The 24082-nt window shown below is 37.4% G+C and overlaps 2 protein-coding genes across 4 annotated transcripts in view; both read right to left on the bottom strand.

Moving 5' to 3' along the window:
• Nucleotides 1-24082, bottom strand: part of LOC120781686 (ATP-dependent Clp protease proteolytic subunit) — a 114781-nt gene that overhangs the window by 5319 nt on the left and 85380 nt on the right. For all 3 annotated transcript variants that reach the window (XR_005706133.1, XM_040113903.1, XM_040113904.1), the window contains exon 3: nt 4084-4325. Coding sequence is in view for 2 of the 3 variants with exons in the window: in XM_040113903.1 (XP_039969837.1) it covers nt 4084-4325 (242 nt within the window). In the remaining variant the exon portion in view is untranslated. The remainder of the gene's footprint in view (nt 1-4083; nt 4326-24082) is intronic.
• On the bottom strand, nt 20032-20737 carry LOC120781688. Its single transcript, XM_040113907.1, has 2 exons — nt 20487-20737; nt 20032-20382 (listed from the first exon to the last, which is right to left on the bottom strand). The coding sequence occupies exons 1-2, from the start codon at nt 20560-20562 to the stop codon at nt 20120-20122; spliced, it is 339 nt and encodes a 112-aa protein (XP_039969841.1). The 5' UTR covers nt 20563-20737; the 3' UTR covers nt 20032-20119.

Genomic DNA, 24082 nt, shown 5'->3' with positions numbered 1-24082 from the left:
ATATTCACCATGCGCCAAATCTTGGAAAAGACCCGTGAAAGAAGAATCGACACACACCACCTCTTCGTCGATTTCAAAGCTGCTTTCGACAGCACGAAAAGGAGCTGCCTTTATTCCGCGATGTCTGAATTTGGTATCCCCGCAAAACTAATACGGCTGTGTAAACTGACGTTGAGTAACACCAGAAGCTCCGTCAGGATCGGGAAGGACCTCTCCGAGCCGTTCGATACCAAACGAGGTTTCAGACAAGGCGACTCCCTATCGTGCGACTTTTTCAACCTGCTTCTGGAGAAAATAGTTCGAGCTGCAGAACTAAATAGAGAAGGTACCATCTTCTATAAGAGTGTACAGCTGCTGGCGTATGCCGATGATATTGATATCATCGGCCTCAACACCCGCGCCGTTAGTTCTGCTTTCTCCAGGCTGGTCAAGGAAGCAAAAGAAATGGGTCTGGCAGTGAACGAGGGCAAGACGAAATATCTCCTCTCATCAAACAAACATTCGTCGCACTCTCGACTTGGCTCTCACGTCACTGTTGACAGTCATAACTTTGAAGTTGTAGATAATTTCGTCTATCCTGGAACCAGCATTAACAGCAACAATAATGTAAGCCTAGAAATCCCCCGCAGAAAGCTCTTGCGAGCAGGTGCAACTTTGGACTGAGTAGGCATTTGAAAAGTAAAGTCCTCCCTCGACGAACAAAGACTAAACTATATAAGTCGCTCATAATTCCCGTCCTGCTATATGGTGCAGAGGCTTGGGCGATGACAACAACCGATGAGTCGACGTTACGAGTTTTCGAGAGAAAAATTCTGCGAAAGATTTATGGTCCTTTGCGCATTGGCCACGGCGAATATCGCATTCGATGGAAAGATGAGCTGTACGAGATATACGACGACATTGACATAGTTCAGCGAATTAAAAGACAGCGGCTACGCTGGCTAGGTCATGTTGTCCGGATGGTTGAAAACACTCCAGCTCTGAAAGTATTCGACGCAGTACCCGCCGGCGGAAGCAGAGGAAGAAGAAGACCTCCACTCCGTTGGAAGGACCAATTGGAGGAGGACCTAGCTTCGTTTGGAATATCCAATTGGCGCCACGTAGCGAAAAGAAGAAACGACTGGCGCGCTGTTGTTAACTCGGGTATAATCGCGTAAACGGTGCCTACGCCAATTAATAAGAAGAAGAATATATAAGCGTACATTTCTAAAGATTGAAATTAGCATCATAGTGCTACTTTGGTAAACAGAAAATACAGTACAACGAACAGTGAGAGAAATGGCCAATTTGGCGGAGTTTTGAGGAAATCATATATTTTCGAATTCCGCCAAATTTCCTTGTTGTTTTGACAATTAACAAATCGATTGATTATTGATTTTCTTCTCAACTAATTTTCTTTTCCTACTCTTATGCAGTACAAAGTTTATTCACAAAAAAATATTCTATTTAAGTATACCTTTTCCTTTTGATTTGTTTGTTTGAAATTATTAGGTTGTATTAAATTTAAAAAATGTGTTTGTGATCCATGTTTATATGTTTTGTTACTCAATCACGGTGTTTGCCCCCCCCTTTGTAATAAAGCACATGTTCGACCTGTTTGGATTGTTTTTTTAAAACGATGTATTATGTATGTTAAGTTAAAAAATTAGCTTCAGGCTTTTTCAAGTTTTTGTTTTTTTTTTAGCAGTTTTTAGATACAATGTCAGTCAGCAACAGAATGATTCGCTAGTTTTTTCATTGTTAAGCTCAGAATCTGCAATAACATCAAAAACGATTAAAAGTTTAGATAATGACACAAAAACCCGATACTGCAATATGTAGGTTGTTCGTCGGGATTTGGTAACACTAGTGTTGTAATCTGGAAACTTACAAATTCATCGCAAAATTTGGCATTTTTGATGGTATGCTGCATACTCACAACGTTTTGATATACGAGCTATTTGTGTTGTTTACATTTACTTAAAATATTCTTCCTAAAAAAACAGTACAATTATTTTTTTATTTATTTACTCCTTGAGAAGAGGAGTCAATTATTACAATTGTATTATTTAAGTGTAAAGAAAATTAAAGATTAGTTTGTACTTATGCCTGGTTTTCATTAGGGCAAAATAATTGACATCAAAAATTGCCTTAACGGACTACTGTCTGGTGTCAAATACGTTTTCATTACAACATCGAAACTGACCAAATGTCGATATAGCAGTGCATTTAAAAAACTGTCGGCAGTTTTCGGAGTCATGTCATTGACCATCCGTTTTTACTATAGATGTCAATTGTGACAATTTTGACAGCTGTTAAATTTGAAATATAATTTGCTAAAAAAAAAGTGCGTAGTAGTGAATAAAAAATTAATAAAAAAAAAAAAGAAAAAGTGCAATAGTTGCGGGGATGTGTCTAATAACGACGCTAAAAGCGTGGAATAAGAGGACAAAGCAAAGAAAACCAAAGTAATGGTGGATTAAGTCAGGTTTGAGGAACAGTTCCATCTGTAGTTTTTACACCACACTACGCTCCAAGCTGGTTTCTCAGGACTCAAAGTGGTTGAAGAACTTCCTGAGAATGAGTCTGAAAGATTTCGTGGAGCGTCTTACGCCATATGTTTCAGTGGAGCGTCTTATGCCATATGTTTACAAAAGGAATACCAAATTCCGTAAAGCGATTTCGGTCGGTGAAGGAATACCGTAACACTACGATACTTATCCACAGGCGACTACTTCTCGAACTTGATGAGTGATTTCCCATTAGGATGCTTTTTTTCAAAAGGTAAGTATTCATTTCTGTTCGATGAAAAAATATAAATTGCATTTTAATAAGATTCCCAGCACTCATTAGGAATGCATAAATGTATCAGAGCGTTTTTACTAGCGATAGCATTTTCCCAATTGCTGTGGAGCATTGGATGAAAAACACATAGCGATTCAGGCGCCTGCGGTTCAAAGTATTTCAACTACGAGAAATACAAAAGCATAGTTCTGATGGCTTTGGTTGATGCCGATTATAAATTTTTATTTGTAGAAGTTGGAGCTTATGGTCGTAAAAAAGATGGGGGAATTTTTGCAAGGTAAAACTATTACAAAATAATAAAATTAGCAGACACTTTATTATGAGGTTGGTAAACATGTTTGCCGAATCTGGGAAACCCAGATCCGAGTGTTGGGGTTCAACAAACAATCGCGGCAGTTGTATCGTCAATTCAGGCACATATATTGGTCAACCATACTTCTCAAAATTTGAAAACAAATTAATAGCAAGAAACTCCCCTTTCCCAAGGTCACCTGATTTGACTTCTTCTTTACTGGCGTAGGAGCCCCTTACGCGATTATAGCCGAGTTAACAACAATGCGCCAGGCATTTCTTCTTTTCGCTACGTGGCTCCAATTGGATATTCCAAGCGATGGCAAGTCCTTCCCCACTTGGTCCTTCCTCTTCCTCTGCTTCCCCCGGCGGGTACTGCGTCCAATACTTTCAGAGCTGCAGTGTTTTCGTCCATTCGGACAACATGACCTAGCAGGCGTAGTCGCTGTCTTTTAATTCGCTGAACTATGTCAATGTCGTCGTATATCTCGTACAGCTTATCGTTCCATCCAATGCGATATTCGCCGTGTCCAACGTGCAAAAGACCATACATTTTTCGCAGAACTTTTCTCGCAACGTCGACTCATCAGTTGTTGTCTCCTTGTCCAGTCTGGAGAAAGCAGAACTAACGGCGCGGGTTTTGAGGCCGATGATGTCAATATTATTGAGGCAATCCCAACTTCAACCCTTCAAGCCGCAATGAATAATTTTCAAATTAAATGTCGCATATGCGTGGCTGAGCATGGAAGTCATTTACGGTTCATAATTTTAAAAAATTATTAATTATATTAAAAACAATAAAATTTGATACACAATGAAAAAATGTAAATGTAATGCATTGATTGAAAAAACTATTTTAAGGTGTGTTTATACAGCACATTTTACCTACTCAAGCGAATAATACTTCAACTTATTATTTTAAAAATCAGTACATATATTATATCATAATGGTTTTATCGCTTCAAAAGCCTTTAATAAGTGTGTACAATTCTAATTATATATGTTTACCCATCTGAGTGTTTAACTGTGGTCATAACATCACCATCTGCCTCCGATTGGGGAGGGTGTTCCAGAACATGATCAATTAAACCCATTCTTTTCGCCTCTTCTGGCGACATAAAATTATCACGTTCCATATCCTGTTGAAGCTTATCGTAGCATTGTTTCGTATGTTTTACGTATATATTTATCAATTGCTTTTTTAGCTTTATAATTTCTTCTGCCTGGATTTGTATGTCCGTTGCTTGTCCCTGAGTAAAAAAAAAAACATAAGTATTGGGTTAATAATACATATATGTACATACAAATCAAAAAACTAAATGCAACTAGAATGTATAAACTTTGAGAAATTTCGAAATTATTTTAAATTTGCTCTAAAATATTAACAAGTAAAAATTGCAATAATTTTCTAAAATCCCAATAAATTTATTAACATAGTAAAATAATTCGGATACATTACCTACAATCAATCAGTATCAACGCTTTTCTATCTAGCGAAAAGAATAAATATGAGATTAGCTGAAAAAAAATGCTGCTAATTCTATCTTTTTAATACAATTATTTTACTTTTCGCCATCAATTGCTAAACATAATAATCTTGTCTCAGCATGTTTCTATCTCAGTTAAAGAAGATTTTTGTCAACACTATACAAAAAGGCAATGGTGTTGACTTAAGAAAAATAACGTAACATCGATATAATCAAAAGAAGCCCTAAATTCATAAATGCCTATGTATTTTATTTTTGTGTTAATTAAAATTTAAATCGCTTACTAAAAAAATAATACTTACACCAGAAAAAAGAACATTAAAGTAGTGAAAATAATTTTAGATCTTATAATAGTTTTTGGGGCCTTGTTTATAAAGTGCTAGATGTTTGTTAACAAATGTATATACATATATACATACAATAAGTTTTGTCGTTTCATAAGAAGAACATAAGTTTATGATTCAAAATACACTTTATTATTATGCAGTATAATCTCCCTGAACATTAATACACTTGCCCCAAAGATCCTCCAATCTGTGGATGCCATCTCTGAATTGAGAATCCGGAAGGTCTGCAAAATACGCTTCAACAGCCGTTGTGACCTCTTCAACTGATGAAAAAAGCTTGCCACGTATAAATTTTTTGAGTTCTGGAAACAAATGGATGCTCCACTTCGAACTTTAATTCATGGATTTTAGCCATTGTCAAAGTGCTCTTGTGATACGGTGCATTGTCCTGATGAAAAATAATTTTTTCTTCAGCAAACCTTGTATTTTTTCACGAATTTTCTCATTCAACTGGTCCAAAAGGTTGCTAGTAATCCACAAACTAAATTCCTCTCGCATCCCAAAAAACGGTTGACATAACCTCCTAGGCCGATTTTCGGACACGAACTCGTTTCAAAGCCGAACAACCAGATTTACACCACTCTTTAGCCTCTTGTTTTGATTCAGGATCATGGTGATAAACCCAAATCTCATTCGTAGTCATAAATTGACACACAAAATCCACTTCATCCTTTTTAAAACGCTTAAAATGTTGCTGAGAAAGTCTCACTCGAATATGTTTTTGTTTAATTGTTAGCGAATACGGCACCCATTGTGTACACAGCTTTCTAAAACCCAAAATGTAACTTAAAACATAGCTCACACTGCCACACATGTGTAGAGCCTCTACTAAATCTCTCTCAGTCAATCGACGATCTTCCAAAACCATAACCAGTGTTTTGGTTATGATTTCTATTGTTAATGCGCTTTTTGGACGTCCTTCACGTGGATCGTGTTCAATGCTCGTACCACGTTTAAATTCAGCAACCCATCTTTTTACTGTTCTTATTGTAGGTGAACAATCATTATACACTTTTAACATTCGTTCGTGAATTTCTTCCAAAAATAAGAATTTTATCACTGCACGATATTAAATTTTTTCTATTGTAAATACTGTGACACGCCGACACTAAATGGTTTGTGAACAAAGAATGAATTGACAGATTAAAATGAAACTTCACATACGTTCAGATGAAGAGTGTACCAACAAAATAAAATAAAATGGGCTAGTAGCAACATATTCTCTTATCGAACGACAAAACTTATGGAACAACCTGGAATATAGTATATATACATATGTATATTCATATATCTTAAACGTTATACACATTTGGAGGATTTGCTTTTTGCATAGCATAGGTCCAACAAACAGGGAAAAAGTTTTTAAAAGTTAACACATAGACCTTCAAAAATATTTTACTAGAAAGAATGAATAACATAATTCGAAATAATAGGTACTAAGTTTGTAATATAAAAAAAAATTTAACATTATTTGTATTTTACATACTTCTGGCCATGAATAATTGGTATTCACAACTAAGCTCGGAAGCAATATAACATTAGATATACTATACTCCAAAAATCGTACAAATTGCGAAGCTTTGTTAAAAATCGTGATCATATATCGCAACCGCAATTACTACATTTACCTAATAGACGAAAGAATTATATGTATTAGATTATTTAGACATATAGAAGTGTATGGGTCATTACTTATAGTTTTCAAATCGGACTATTGGCAGATGTCTGATAGCTTTTTTTTTTTAATTTTAATTATTTCTCTTCTATATACAAGGTGCGTTCCAAAGTAAACAGGACTTTAAAAAAACAGGCCAAATGTTTTTTTCAGCAAAATCAATTTATTTTATTCAAAATAGTCTCCCTCTGCATTAATACAGATTTTTGCACGGTCTAAAAGCATGTCGAACGAGTGTTTTAGCTCGTTGGCCGGTATGGCCGCCAGTATGCCGATGAAAGCTTTTTGAATGACCTTTTTCCGAAAACGAAGAAGTCGCATAGTGCCACATCAGGTGTGGGGAGTGGTTAATGGTTAAAATGTGATTTTTGGTTAAATAATCGGTCACAAGCGTCGATCGATGAGACGGCAATTTTTGGTCGTCAGTCAATTTGTGCGGAACAAACCATGCCCAAATGTTCGGTCAAAATGCGATGTTTAGGAGATCTTCAATTCCCTTTCCATGAATTTCAATCATGATTTCGGCTGATTTTTGATGAATTCACACAAAGTTTCGATGGAATTTCCGGTGATCACGGATTTTGATTGGCCCACATGTTGATCGTCATTTATGTCCTCACGACCACTTTGAAAACGCTGAAACCATTCGTGCACTCTGCTACCGAATAGGCAATCATCGCCATGAACTTGTTTCATCAATTGAAATGTTTCGGCAAAAGTTTTACCAAATTTAAAACAAAATTTGATGTTGGCTTTTTGTTCGAAGCTCATTTTCGCACCAATAATACAAACATCTTCTTCTTCTTAATTAGCGTAGACACCGCTTACGCGATTATAGCCGAGTTAACAACAGCGCGCCAGTCGTTTCTTCTTTTCGCTACGTGGCGCCAATTGGATATTCCAAGCGAAGTCAGGTCCTTCTCCACTTGGTCCTTCCAACGGAGTGGAGGTCTTCCTCTTTCTCTGCTTCCCCCGGCGGGTACTGCGTCGAATACTTTCAGAGCTGCAGTGTTTTCGTCCATTCGGACAACATGACTAGCCAGCGTAGCCGCTGTCTTTTAATTCGCTGAACTATGTCAATGGCGTCATATATCTCATACAGCTCATCGTTTCATCGAATGCGATATTCGCCGTGGCCAATGCGCAAAGGACCATAAACCTTCCGCAGAATTTTTCTTTCGAAAACTCGCAACGTCGACTCATCAGTTGTTGTCATCGTCCATGCCTCTGCAGCATATAGCAGGACGGGAATTATGAGTGACTTATAGAGTTTGGTTTTTGTTCGTCGAGAGAGGAATTTCCTTCTCAATTGCCTACTCAGTCCGAAGTAGCACCTGTTGGCAAGAGTTATACTGCGTTGGATTTTCAGGCCGACATTGTTGGTGGTGTTTACGCTGGTTCCACGATAGACGAAATTATCTACAACTTCGAAGTTATGACTGCCAACAGTGACGTGAGAGAAAAGTCGCGAGTGCGATGACTGTTGTTTGATGACAGGAGATATTTCGTCTTGCCCTTCTTCACTGCTAGACCCAACTTTTTTGCTTCTTTGTCCAGTCTGGAGAAAGCAGAGCTAATGGCGCGGGTGTTGAGGCCGATATCAATATCATCGGCATACGCCAGCAGCTGTACACTCTTATAAAAGATTGTACCTGCTCGATTAAGCTCTGCACCTCGAATTATTTTCTCCTGCAGCAGGTTGAAGAAGTCGCACGATAGGGAGTCGTCTTGTCTGAAATCTCGTTTGGTATCGAACGGCTCGGAGAGGTCCTTCCCGATCCTGACGGAGCTTTTGGTGTTACTCAACGCCAGTTTACACAGCCGTATTAGTTTGCGGGGATACCAAATTCAGACATCGCGGCTAAAATATAGGTAGCTATTTTTCGTGCTGTCGAAAGCAGCTTTGAAATCGACGAAGAGGAGGTGTGTGTCGATTCTCCTTACACGGGACCTTTCCAGGATTTGGCGCATGGTGAACATCTGGTCGGTTGTTGATTTGCCAGGTCTAAAGCCAGACTGATAAGGTCCAATCAGTTTGTTGACGGTGGGCTTTAATCTTTCACACAATACGCTCGATAGAACCTTATATGCGATGTTGAGGAGGCTTATCCCACGATAGTTGGCGCAGATTGTGGGGTCTCCCTTTTTGTGGAGTGGGCAGAGCACACTTAAATTCCAATCGTTGGGCATGCTTTCGGCCGACCATATTTTACAAAGAAGCTGAGGCATGCCCCTTATCAGTTCTTCGCCGCCGTGTTTGAATAGCTCGGCCGGCAATCCGTCGGCCCCTGCCGCTTTGTTGTTCTTGAGGCGGGCAATTGCTATTCGAACTTCTTCATGGTCGGGCAATGGAACGTGTGCTCCATCGTCATCGATTGGGGAGTCGGGTTTACCTTTCCTGGCGCTGTGCGTTCACTGCCATTCAGCAGGCTGGAGAAGTGTTCCCTCCATAATTTAAGTATGCTATGGGCATCGTGACTAGATCACCTTTGGGGGTTCTACAAGAGTATGTTCCGGTTTTTAAACCTTCTGTAAGCCGCCTCATTTTTTCGAAGAATTTTCGAGTATTACCCCTGTCGACCAGCTTATCAAGCTCTTCGTACTCACGCATTTCGGCCCCTTCTTTTTCTGTCCGCAAATGCGTCTCGCTTCCCTCTTCAACTCTCGGTATCTATCCCATCCCACACGTGTTGTGATCGTTCGTAACGTTGCGAGGTAGGCAGTCTTTTTTCTCTCCGCTGCGACACGGCACTCCTCGTCGTACCAGCGGTTCTTTTGCACTTTCCGAAAACCAATGGTTTCGGTTGCAGCTGTACGTAAATGAAATGTTGTCCCACAGTTCCTTTATAACTCAACAACTCGTGACGAGTGCTCTCAGAGCGCAGGAGTGCAATCTCGCCGAACAACATGATCAATCTGGTGGGTGGCTTTTCGATCTGAAGACAGCCAGGTAGCTTGATGAATCTTCTTATGCTGGAATCTAGTACTACAGATAACCATATTTCGGGCCCCTTCGAAGTCAATCAGCCTCAACCCATTTGGGGATGTTTCGTCGTGGAGGCTGAATTTACCGACCATAGTGCCAAAGATACCTTCTTTGCCCACCCTGGCGTTAAAGTCGCCAAGCACGATTTTGACATCGTGGCGGGGGCAGCTCTCATAAGTAGACGCGCACAAACATACCGGCACTTAAAACGCAATAACTTCCAATCTATGAAATGGTCAATCGATAAAGATAGCAGATTCTAGCGCAACAGTCGATGTATAGGTGGCGCCACCAGGGGGCGCTAGATTCAAAAAGTTTACTTTGTACTTGTAAAACTTTCGCAAAACATTTTGTCGACCACTCCTAAGGTGGAGCCATTGTCCATGCTTCCGCACCGTATAGCAGGACAAGAATTATGAGGGACTGGTAAAAGTTTAGCCTTTGTTCGTAGTCTTATGGTAAGATTGATTTTACTTTGGGTTTCAAGGCTGATATTGTTGTTGGTGTTGATGCTAGGTCCAATATAGACGAAATAACCTACCACTTCAAATTTCTAATACAAAAAATCGCGAATGCCATAAAGGTTTTCTTGAAGACAGGCGATATTTCGTCTTGCCACTTCCTTATCCCGTTTAAAGAAAGCAGAGCTAAAGGCGCAATGACAACAATTTCATCGGCGTACGCCAGGAGCTGTACACTCTTATAGAAGATTGCACCTTCTCTATTTCGCTCTGCAGCGCATTTTCTCTAGCAATAAGTTGAAGTAGTCACGGCATAGTGAGTCCTCTAGTGTAAAACCTCATTTGTTATCCAACGGCTCAAAGCTTTTATAGTCTTCTTCTTCTTCTTAATTGGCGTAGACACCGCTTACGCGATTATAGCCGAGTTAACAACAGCGCGCCAGTCGTTTCTTCTTTTCGCTACGTGGCGCCAATTGGATATTCCAAGCGAAGCCAGGTCCTTCTCCACTTGGTCCTTCCAACGGAGTGGAGGTCTTCCTCTTCCTCTGCTTCCCCCGGCGGGTACTGCGCCGAATACTTTCAGAGCTGGAGTGTTTTCATCCATCCGGACAACATGACCTAGCCAGCGTAGCCGCTGTCTTTTAACTCGCTGTACTATGTCAATGTCGTCGTATATCTCGTACAGCTCATCGTTCCATCGAATGCGATATTCGCCGTGGCCAATGCGCAAAGGACCATAAATCTTTCGCAGAACCTTTCTCTCGAAAACTCGTAGCGTCGACTCATCGGTTGTTGTCATCGCCCAAGCCTCTGCACCATGCAGCAGGATGGGAATTATGAGCGACTTATAGAGTTTGGCTTTTGTTCGTCGAGAGAGGACTTTACTTTTCAATTGCCTACTCAGTCCGAAGTAGCACCTGTTGGCAAGTGCAATCCTGCTTTGGATTTCAGCCTTTACTGATATTTAATTTTTATTTGAATTTTTATTTTTCTAAAAAAAATTTATATACACACATACATCATAGCAACTTATCATTTTTAATGAATGCCATTTATAACAATAGTCAAAAAGTGTGGTAGAATCTTAAATTTGCAAGACTTGCTGAGAAAATGTAGAGTGTGTATGTATGAGCAAAAATATGGACAAATTTCGTTAGACTGACATAAATAATGATGTTAGCAAAAAAAATTTGGAAACATTTCTCACAACTTTGCCAATCGTAAAAAAGGCGGAGGGAACTAATATATTGTAGCAATATGTAAAAAGATTTAATTTTAACACGTTGCATGCTGCGCACATAAATTTTTATTTATCATCGACAAATTGAAAACTTTTAACCGGTTTCGAGATGTTTTTTTTAATAACAGACATAAATAGTTTGCAATTTGACAGTAAAAAAGTACAACATCAAGATAAGTTGTTTTTTTATTCATGAAATATACGAGGGCTGCTGTATATGTATATTCTGGCCGAGGACAACACTAAGTGTTGCCAGGTGCAATCTGACATTTCCATTGAAAAGTTTGACTTTTTTTTAGCATAACATCACTCAGAACGTTTTGTCATTTAATCGTGAATTGTTTTATTTACAGGGAATTAAAAAATTCATCTCGGCCAAATATGGAATTAACTCGTGAACATTTTCGTGCGATCATTTTTCACAACTTTCGACGTGGATTATCACGACAAGAGTGTATCGATGCACTAAAATCTTTGTATGGCTATGAAGCACCATCCTATAGCACTGTGAAAAACTGGTACAACGAATTCAATCGTGGCCAATCAAAGACGAATTCCGTGAAGGTCGTCCAAAAACAGCCGTTGTGCCAGAAAACATCGATGCCGTACGTGAACTGATAATGCAAGACCGTCATGTAACATACCTTCAGATAGAGGCATGCCTATGCATTTCTCCCACCAGCATACTACATTCGATATTGCATGAACACCTGGCCCTAAAAAAGGTTTGTTCTCGTTGGATCCCGCACAATTTGACAAAAAACTTGACGTTTATATATTTACGAGATTCAGGTAAGGTCTGCTGTAGAAGAACAGAAATAACTGAGTACTTAAAATTTCAAAAAACATCCAATTCAAATTGGGTGTGCAAAGTTAAAAAAATAAAGAAATATCTTTTGAGTACATGTAGGGAATTGTCTTTCCAACATCAGTCAAGGCATCCGAAAAAATTTACATTTCACTTTTAAAAGCGTGATTTAAAGTTAGAAAAGAACGAACAAGATATTCGAAGAATGAGAGGTTCTTTTTTAATATCATTAACAGAGTGCCACAAAGTTTATAAAATCCAAAAAGGAACGTCGGAATATATATAATATATAAAGGGTGATCCATTTCGAGGTTCACTACTTTTATAAAGAAAAAACACAGAAACTTCAAATTTTATGTGAAATGCTTATTATCATTCGAAAGAACCTTTTTTGATATTAAAGTTTTGAAGGTTAGATGATCTATCAGTTCATTCCAATTTTCGATGACTCGTTCGAACATTTCGACTGGTAACTGCCGAATGGCACGAGTTATGTGTACACTATCATCCCAACCAGACACCACACAACAAAATATTGTAAATTGGACAAAATAAAAGATTAAAGAAAAACCAGTAAACATTACAAAAAAATAAGATAACAAGTAGAGATAAAGAACATAATGCAAATGCATATAAACATGTTTTAGTCCTTATGTTTGACTGTAATGATAACCCAGACATTATCGGGTAAACCACACAATCATGTTTGTGTGCATCAATAGAAAATAAGATTCAATTTAACAAATATTGTATTTCACAAAGAAATAGATTAAGAAAATTGTAATCACTTTAGTAGTTGTATAAGCAGAACATAATTTGAAAAAAGAAGAGAATAAAGTATAATGTCACAGAAGTAACATCGTCGGCATTTTTATTCCTCCGCTCGAACAATTAAAACTGGCGCAGTCGGTAAAAACAAACTGCAAAGTTGAGCGATACTAAAAACTGAAGTTTTTTAAGTTTCGTAAGCTTTAGCAACGGGAAGCAAAACCTAAGAGTAGCTCCCATTTTAAAGATCTCTTATATATATATAAATATATAAGTCGGTCGGCACAGATAGCTAAGTTTAAGAAACTTAAGTTTCTACACAAGTTATCTGGAACGTAGAGAGAGCGAAGTGCATCATTCAAAGCAACAACAACAAGTTCAGTTGTATTAAAAGAGGATACATCAGCAATGAATCCAGGCGAGCAGCAACCACTTCAGAGGACAGGATCGCAAATTTTGAAGGAAGTTTCAAGAATCATGGACTTTGACGGCAGAAATTTATCATCGTTCATCAGGGAAGTTGACATGATCCTTCCTTTATTCAACCCCAACCCATCAATGTTGGAACAACGCAGCGACACGTCAAAACAAAAATTAAAGGAGAAGCAGCAAGTGTCATCCGGCCTTTGGGACCTACACCAGCATGGCAGCAAATGAGAGAAGAACTCATAAATAATTTTGGGGTCGGCTTTAGTATACCATCCCACGATTTCAGGGTTAAAAGTGGTATGGTTGGATTGGATTCAGATTAAGAAAATATATAATTATAGCAGCCGCAAACTTATAGTTTTCGAGATATATGCATTTAAAGTTGAAAATTTCACTTAATTTGGCAATTTCTCGATTTATAGTACATTTTTCTTTCATATTATGCACTTTTTATACACTTACACTTCACTACAATATTTCTACACATTTATTTTTTATTAATATTTTAGGTATTTGCTTAAAATAAGCATTTTATATTTTACATAAATATTATTACACGCACAATAACAATAAGTGTTCCGTGTTGTCAAATAATAAGTATTGCCATATCTACACATTTATCAAACGAATAAAAAATAGATTTTTACGCCAAATACATAAATCATTATCCTTTTTCTTGCTATATCATGAGTAATAATCAAAAAAGGAGTTTTACTCGAAAAAAAAACCTGACACACCCTGGTGTTGGTACACCCCGGTGTTGGATCGGCCAGGGTTATTTTTTTGAAGCGCGGCCGAAGGCCGCCAACGCAAAAGGAAGTTTTACTCGAAAAAAAACCTGACACACCCTGGTGTTGGCACACCCCGGTGTTGGATCGGCCAGGGTTATTTTTTTGAAGCGCGGCCAAAGGCCGCCAACGCAAAAAGGAGTTTTACTCGAAAAAAAACCTGACACACCCCGGTTTTGGATCGCCCAAGGTAATTTTTTTCCTGCATTTGAGCTTTTTTTTATTTATTTTTATTATTTTCAATCGTTTGGGATATGGTAACACTTATTATTTGACAACACGGAACACTTATTGTTATTGTGCGTGTAAGAATATTTATGTAATATATAAAATGCGTATTTTAAGCAAATATCTAAATAATAAATATAAAATAAATATGTAGGAATATTGCAGTGAAGTGTAAGTGTATAAAAAGTGCATAATACTGAAGAAAAACTAACCATAAGTCGAGAAATTTCAAAATTAAATTTGCAAAATTTTCAACTTAAAATGCAGATATCTCGAAAACTAAAAGTTTGCGGCGGCTATAATGGAGCATCAGCCCTATCCAACCATACTACTTTTAACCCTGAAATCGTGGGATGGTATACTAAAGTTTCCCCGAATTTTGGAGTAAAGGAGTCGTACCACACCCTTTACAATCAGGCGATTGTACTACGAAACTATAACGTAAGTCAATATTTTCAAAATTTAAAAGATATTTTAGATAAACTAAATTTCAAACATGAATTCGATAGGATAAAGCCTATAGAATTTTCTCCAATTAACAACGAAAGTTTAATTCTAAAAACATTTTTAAATGGGATACACCCCAACTTAAGCAGTGTAGTGATTAGTAGAAATATAAGCAGGCTTTTAGCGTTCTTGAAGAGACAGGTTTGCTAATACAATTTGATAAAAGACAAAACAATTATCAAAGAAATAATTATAGAAATTTATCAAATAGAAATTCTTTGGCTCACAGTTTTGGCAATTTTAATAATAAACAGTATATGCAAAATTCCAATAATTTTCAATTTGGACAAAATCAGCAGAGAGAATTTCATAACAATTCTAACCAAAATGACAATTATCAACAATTTAGCTTTGGACAAAATAGGCAAAATAATTCTCAACAATCTAGAAGATATAATTCAGTCCAAAGGAGACAAAACCCCCCCGAACAGATGGAAATAGATCACGTTCAAGAACAAGCAAATTTTCGGTTGCCAGCCCAAAACAATCGTTACCGATAATAGAAGTGACCATTAAAAATTCAAAAATTAAATGTCTTATTGACACAAGGTCTACAACATCATTATTGAAATATAATGTGTTAAAAGATTTTGAATGCATTGAGCTTGATAAACCAATACACTTTAGCACCATTAAGGAAAATTTTTCCCTAAATAAAGAGTTAGTCACCCCAACCGCAAACGAACTCAGTGAAAAAAGTTATATACATTGGAAACTAACCAACATAAAAAATAATAACTTTGATGCTATAATAGGACAGAATATTTTAAAACCTATTAAAGCAATAATTAATTTAGATTCCTTGTATGTAGAATGAAATGAAATTATCTTCAAAAAGTAAATGTCATGAACCAATATAACGTTTCAAATAAAGAACCGATGAGATTTTGCAAATTTTATGCGTTTTTTTTTTAAAAAAGTTATCAAGCTCTTAAAAAATCACCCGATATCAACAAGATATGTGTAATTTATTTAGACGACATCTTAATTTTTAGTTCAAGTATTGAAGAACATACCCAAAATATCAACAAAATATTTTCAGCATTAAGAAAACATAATTTAAAGATTCAGGTAGATAAATGCAAATTTTTCGCGAAAACAACTGAATTTCTAGGTCACACTTTAACAGTAGAAGGGATACAACCAAATTTAAGCAAAATCGAAAACATACAAAAACTAAAGTTGCCTACTACATCAAAGCAAATTAAATCATTCCTAGGTATAACAGGTTATTATAGAAAATTTGTAAGAGATTACGCTAAAGTAGCACATGGTTTAACAAAATATTTAAAAAAGGATATTAAAATAAACACTCGCGAGATCCTCAGTACATATCATCCTTGAAAAACTTAAAAATCTATTATTAAGCCCACCAATATTGAAATATCCAGACTTTAACAAAAAATTTGGCATTTTAACTGATGCAAGTGACTTTGCAATTGGCGCAGTATTAACCCAGGACAGTCATCCCATAAGCTATGCTAGTCGAACACTTAACAAACACGAAAGAAGTTATTCCACTACAGAAAAAGAACTACTAGCTATTGTCTGGGCAGTGACATATTATAGACCATACATTTACGGCAGAGCATTTGATCTCTTAACCGATCCCAACCACTTAAGTGTCTCCAAATAAGAAACAAGGTAAAAGAAATTAATCCAAGATTGCAAAGATGGTTAATTAAACTAGGTGACTACAATATTAATATAAATTACGTGAAAGGAAAGAAAATAACGTAGCCGATTTTCTAAATAGAATAGATAGTAACACAGGCGAGATTCATTCATTGGAAGAAGACAACATAAGCACAAATGCTACAATCCACTCTCAAGAGGAGGAACTAAATGATCATTTTCCAATTTTACATACTATTGTAAATCGCTTCAATACACAAATCATTTTAACAAAATAGAAAATTATGGAATCTGAAGAACTAGGCAACACGAAGAAAATTTTTATTAGCGCAGAAGATATAAAAAATAATAATTTATAGATCTTTGTCGTAGGCACATAAATAGTGAAAAAGTAGTTATTTTTTCTTATTTAACCGATAATCAGTACAATATAGTTCGGCAAAAGCTTATTCAAATATTTAATAGACAGGTAAAGTTTTTTAGATGTGAATTCCATACTAAAGATATGAAAAATGAAGAACAAGTTTATAAACAAATTTCTCAATATCATAAAAATGAAACAGGCCATGCAGGTATTAATGAAAATTATGAAAACTTGAAAAAACTAATATACTGAAAAAATTTGAAAGTTTTGATTCCAAAATATATAAATAATTGCGATGTTTGCAATAGAGCAAAATATGATAGAAAACCTTTAAAACCAAAATTTCAATTAACGAAAACACCATCAGATATAAATGAAATAGTTCACGCAGATATATACATAAATAAAAAATGTTACTTCCTTACTTTTATAGACAAATTAGCGAAATTTGCTATGGCATTTCAGCTAGAAGATAGAAACAGTATAACTATTATAGAAAAGCTTAGATTATTCTTTTCTATCAAAGGAAGACCCAGAAAGTTAATATAAGATAATGAATTCAACTTAATTAACATAAAAGATTTTTTTAGGAAAGAAGAAATAGAAGTTCATTTTACAAAAGCAAACAGTCATACTGGGAATTCAGATTTCGAAAGATTTCATAATACTCTCTCCGAAAGAATTAGAGTCCTAGAAATTGAAAAACCAAGCATTTCGACAGCAGAAAAAGTATTTCAAAACATAGAATGGTATAACAAATCTTATCATTCTACAATTAAAATCACACCTCTTGAGGTTATAAATGGAATGGGATACAAATTTGATTAAAGACACTATTCAGAAGACTAAAGAAAAATGCATAGGAAAACTAAATAGAAATAGATATGAGTTTAATAACACTCAAAAAGAAGGTTACGTAAACAATTATAAAGCGTTTCGGCACAAATATGAACCAAGGTATAGAAAATTGCCATTAGATAATATTCACCCGACAAATATTAAACGTCCAAACAAATTTTTTAGGTCAAATACATCTTCAAAATAACATTGATGATAGCAATTGTAATAATTAGTAATGCAGCCAAACTGGAAGTACATCATATACAGCAGGCAAAGAAATAACAGCAGAAATTGAAAATGTTTTTGAATACAAAAATGTCACTTATAAATTCGAAGAAGCTAAAACACTCAATGAACTACAAATTTCTAAACATTGCATCTACTTATTAAATTGTGAACTTATCAAAAATAGCATTACAGAAATTTTTCTAATTGATGAAGAAATTATTTTAATAAAAAATGCAAATGGCATAGAACTAAACCAGAACTGCGACAACAGAAAAATTAAGTTGAAAAACACTACATTGATTCATTATAATAACTGCACAATTAAGATCCTATACCAAACATTCTGAAATACTAAAATATCATACAATCAAAGATTTTATTATCCAAACTATGATACTCACAATTTCACTAACAAAATTACAATTAACGACCTTGTATTTAAAAACGAAGAAAATTTAAAAGAAATTAATGAATTAATATATCACAAAAATATCTCTCATATTGGAACATCAATTTTAAGTTTTATTGTGATTATAATAATAATTTTAACATGTTGTTAAATTAAGAAAAAAAGAAAAACAATACTATTCAAACTCAGGAGAGTTTTCCATTAAGGGAGGGAGGAGTTATGTGTACACTATCATCCCAAACAGACACCACACAACAAAATATTGTAAATTGGACAAAATAAAAGATTAAAGAAAAACCAGTAAACATTACAAAAAAATAAGATAACAAGTAGAGACAAAGAACATAATGCAAATGCATACAAACATGTTTTGGTCCTTATGTTTGACTGTAATGATAACCCAGACATTATCGGGTAAACCACACAATCATGTTTGTTTGCATTCAATAGAAAATAAGATTACATTTAACAAATATTGTATTTCACAAAGAAATAAGTAGATTAAGAAAATTGTAATCACTTTAGTAGTTATATAAGCAGAACATAATTTGAAAAAAGAAGAGAATAAAGTATAATGTCACAGAAGTAACATTGTCGGCTTTTTTATTCCTCCGCTCGAACAATTAAAACTCACGCGTGATGTTTTGCTCCAAGACGTGAATCGAAGTGGGATGTTCCGCATATACTCTAGACTTTACATATCCCCACAAGAAAAAATATAACGTTGTTATTTTGGTGCGCAATCGACTGACCCAAAATTATCTGCTCACCGAAATGTTTTCTCATTAAAATAATATGTGTGGGAAGTGGCTGCGTCTTGTTGAAACCAAATGTCGCCGAGATCACGATAACGGGGTCCACCTACGGTTACGTTCTCATCGGCATCATTTTCTGGATGAAATGGCAGCTCTTTTCAGGTTGTTTTTTCATTTTAAGTTGTCAGGTACAGATGCTATATTTTCTTCACGGCGTGCTGGCCGTGGTCTATTGAGTCGAATAATATCCAATAATGAATGCTGGGTCTCAAGATGAGTGACAATGTTGCGAATAGTACGCTCAGTAGGCCGATTATGTTGACTATAAGTTGATCGAAGCGCGAAAAACGCATTGTTTACCGATCGTGAATTTTCATAATGAAGTTAAACACTTTGTGAACGTTGTTTAGGTGTAAGTCTTTCCGTAATGAAATGCTAAACAATACTAAACAAACATAACAGCTTGACACGACTCAGGCGTGCTCTGTCGAAAAAGGATTGTCTCTGCCAGAGTTTTCCTCAACAAATTAGGAGGTGGTTCCACCTTGTTCTCATGTGGCATATAAGCCGAGACAGTGACAACATCCTCGTTGCTGAAATCGGGTCAAAGAAGAACATTAACGTCGTTTCTGGCCAACAAACAAGCTCGGGATCTATCTGTATAACTTACCGTCAGAAGCATGCAGCTCTTTTTTCTTAATCCAAAGAGGCCATGGCTCTTGAATAAGGACAGGGTCAGCTTCGTCCTAGATTTAGCAGGAGATCAGCGGAGGATGTTTGAAAAAAAACCGTGGTTTTTTGCGAGAGAGAATTTCTCATCTTGAGACCTCTTCCGCTTCAACGAAGATTGTGACTCGTTTAACTCCGATTTTTTCATCACCTACGCTACTTAGCAACCTTTTGGCCAACTCAATTGCTGGTCATACTTCTGTTTAGCCAGCGTCGTTGAAATTTGTATAGTGACTTTTTCGGTGATTTTGGGTATTCTCTTTTTGCGGTTATTTGTTTACGCAGTCGAGCTGACATCGTTATTGCCTGGCGCGTGTGCGTACCGATAGTATTTTTGTTTGTGCAAATGGCGGGTGCACACTATAGCAGTGTTGTTGCTCGGGCACGTGACCGTGGGTGTTTTTGGGAGAGTACACATTGTTGCGCAGTTTTGTGTATAATTTCGGTGTGGTTGGCAATTGTATTGCGGTAAGTACAAATTGTTTTATTTATAGCTAGGTATTCGCCCAACGTGGTCATCCATGTTGTTATTTTTAGTGGAAGCTTCGCACGGCTCCAATTCAGTACCGTGTTGTTGGGGTGGACGTAACGGTCAACCGAAAGTGTGGTCCACGGGTTGTCATCTGTCAAAAAAAAAGGGTATTGAAAAAAGTACTTATACTTGGAACAGAGGGTAAATGATCAGCATAACGAGCTGACTTTCCCATGTCCGTCTTTCTGTGTTTACGCGAACTAGTCCACATTTTGCGAGCTTTCGTTAATAAATTTTGCACATGTCCTTTTCTCCCCAATAAACTGATCATTTGTTGGAACCATTCGGACCACTATACACACTTTGCTTACAGTTCACAGGTCGGCAGGCTTCAAAATTCTGGTGCTTAAAAAGAAGAAGATATTTTCCATGCTTGAGGATGGGGTTTCTACCTAACCTACTACAAATTATAGTTTTGTACCTGCAAATTATGTACGTGCAGAAATAGAAAAGGTTAAAAAAAGGGTCCATTTAAGTGCATATTAACCACCTTAAAGCTTGGCATGGAAATAGTAGCATCAAATATTTTAAATTTACGATTTTCCATCAGCTACTATATAATAATAATATCTTCAAATATTTCCGTCGATTTTTTTGTTAAAAGAGATGACATTTAAAAACCATTGAATTGAAAAGTCAACTCCCTTAATATTTATATGTCGACAACCTAATAATCCTTTACATTTAACTAAATGACGGAATAAGTGAAAGTCTCTTAAATACGCAGTTGTTGGATCTTATTTTAAACAGCCTAGAGAATCTGGAAAACTTAAAAGCTGAAATTCATTGTTTAGAGGATACAAGTTACACAAGGATTAATCACTTCATTGAAGCTAGGGGACGACTTGTGGTTTATTGTGCCCTAAAGGTTGGGATGGTGAAATCAGTAAGGAACGGGTGTAATCGAACATTTTATACGTTCGCAATTTGCAATGACTAAAGCTTAAGAATTACTTTCAGGTTTTTGCAAATATATTAAACAAGTACAGAAGGAATATGTTCATCTTAACCGAACATTTAACATGCTACAAATTTTCACGAATCAAAGCTTGCTCAAACTTTATCTACCTTTTTTCCCCTCAATTATCGAATATCAAAGCCAGAGGCAAATTTTCAGACCTTGGCCAAATTTTAAATAAAAAAACATATAAAGAAGGCCCGGGTTCAGGTGTAACCGAACATTTTAAACTCTAGCAACTTGCAAAGATCATAGCCGGGAAAATACTTTCAGTTGTTTCCAAAATTTCATATTAAAATATTTTACGAAGCAATTCAACATGCTTTATTAAAAAAACTGAAAAGACTATAATACAAATTTTTATTTCATATTTGTTCGGAAATTAATAGGACTGAGTCGATTAAAAGAAATTTATTGAACCAATCGTTACAATTCTTTAAGAACTTTCAAAATAGGCTCTTTCTGCGTCGATGCAGCGCTGCCAAAGCGACTCACAAGCATTGAATTCGTCACGGAAGGCATTCTCCGGAATAGCCTTGAGAGCCGAAGTTCATGCTACTTGGCTACTCTCTCGTCTTAAAACGCTTGTCTCGATTTTATCAATTTCTGGCACAAGATTATGCTGCCATAACTCAATACTGGCCTCACAAGTTGATCTATATGTTCGGTAGAAAATTAGCCATATGCACTCGGGCAACATATTTGGGTCTGGGTCCTTGACAAGTTCTACGATTCCAATAAATTGCTCGAAAAATGAAACAGCTGTGCAAAATTTTATTATTTTAACTTCGTTGATATTAGATTTGTGCACTGTAAAGTGAAAGGAGGATGGAGTCATGTGTAGAAGTTCACGCAAGTGAGGAAAGTTCTCTGATCGCCATTCACTTGGGAGTGGCCAGAAACGATTCTTTTACATATGACTCAAGCAGCTCACGACTTCCGGTCTTTGACCAAGTATCCTCTGGTTAGCCTAAGAACATCCGTTCGAAGGTGAGCTAAAGTGAGAAGGCGAAACATCCCCTGCATAGGGTTGTGCGCTGGGTTTGGGACCCGCCACGTAAAAGCCTACCCCAATGAACAGTAACAACCAGCCTCGGATGAGAGACCCCCCTTTTGATGACGACCACGGCAAACGAAATAAGGACTACGATTTAAGGGCATGCACCTGGAATGTCCGGTCCCTTAATTGGGAAGGTGCCGCTGCCCAGCTGGTTGATGTCCTCGTGAAAATAAAGGCTAACATCACCGCCGTCCAAGAAATGCGATGGACGGGACAAGGACAAAGACGAGTAGGTCCTTGTGACATTTACTACAGTGGCCATATAAAGGAGCGCAAGTTTGTTGTGGGATTCGTGGTGGGAGAGACTCCGTCGCCGAGTACTATCATTCACTCCGGTGAACGTCTAGCCACAATCCGCATCAAAGCGAGGTTCTTCAACATATCGCTGATCTGCGCCTACGCTCCGACGGATGAGAAGGACGATGTGACCAAAGATGCCTTTTATGAGTGCTTGGAACGCACTTATGAGAGATGCCCCCGCCACGATGTCAAAATCGTGCTTGGCGACTTTAACGCCAGGGTGGGCAAAGAAGGTATCTTTGGCACTATTGTCGGTAAATTCAGCCTCCACGAGGAAACATCCCCAAATGGATTGAGGCTGATCGACTTCGCCGGGGCCCGAAATATGGTTATCTCTAGTACTAGATTCCAGCACAAAAAAATTCATCAAGCTACCTGGCCTCCGGATCGAAAAACTACCAACCAGATCGATCATGTTGTGATAGACGGAAGACACGTCTCCAGTGTTTTAGATGTGCGTGCGCTCCGAGGTCCTAACATCGACTCGGACCACTATATTGTTGCAGCCAAGATTCGCACCCGCCTCTGTGCAGCAAAAAACGCACGCCAACAAACACAAGGAAGGTTCCACGTCGAAAAGCTGCAATCACAACAGACTGCCGAACGATTTTCTACTCGGCTTGCACTCCTGCTCTCTGAGAGCACTCGTCAACAACTCGGTATAAGGGAACTGTGGGACGGCATTTCAAACTCCTTACGTACAGCTGCAACCGAAATCATTGGTTTTCGGAAAGTGCAAAAGAACAACTGGTACGACGAGGAGTGCCGCGCCGCAGCGGAGAGAAAACAGGCTGCCTACCTCGCAACGTTACGATCGACCACAACACGTGCGGGATGGGATAGATACCGAGAATTGAAGAGGGAAGCGAGACGCATCTGCAGACAGAAAAAGAAAGAGGCCGAAATGCGTGAGTATGAAGAGCTTGATAAGCTGGCCGACAGGGGTAATGCTCGAAAATTCTACGAAAAAATGCGGCGGCTTACAGAAGGTTTCAAGACCGGAGCATACTCTTGTAGAACCCCCAAAGGTGATCTAGTGACCGATGCCCAGAGCATACTTAAATTATGGAGGGAACACTTCTCCAGCCTGCTGAATGGCAGAGAATGCACAACGCCAGGAGAAGGCGAACCAGATTCCCCAATCGATGACGATGGAACAGACGTCCCATTGCCCGACCATGAAGAAGTTCGAATAGCAATTAACCGCCTGAAGAACAACAAAGCGGCGGGGGCCGATGGATTACCGGCCGAGCTATTCAAACACGGCGGCGAAGAACTGATAAGGAGCATGCATCAGCTTCTTTGTAAAATATGGTCGGACGAAAGCATGCCCAACGATTGGAATTTAAGTGTGCTATGCCCAATCCATAAAAAAGGAGACCCCACAATCTGCGCCAACTACCGTGGGATTAGCCTCTTCAACATCGCATATAAGGTTCTATCGAGCGTATTGTGTGAAAGATTAAAGCCCAC

Source organism: Bactrocera tryoni, unplaced genomic scaffold (genome assembly GCF_016617805.1).
Source record: "Bactrocera tryoni isolate S06 unplaced genomic scaffold, CSIRO_BtryS06_freeze2 scaffold_7, whole genome shotgun sequence".
NCBI classification, from domain to species: Eukaryota; Metazoa; Arthropoda; class Insecta; order Diptera; family Tephritidae; genus Bactrocera; species Bactrocera tryoni.
Note: the sequence above shows the minus strand (reverse complement) of the source record. Positions and strands in the feature narration are given on the sequence as shown.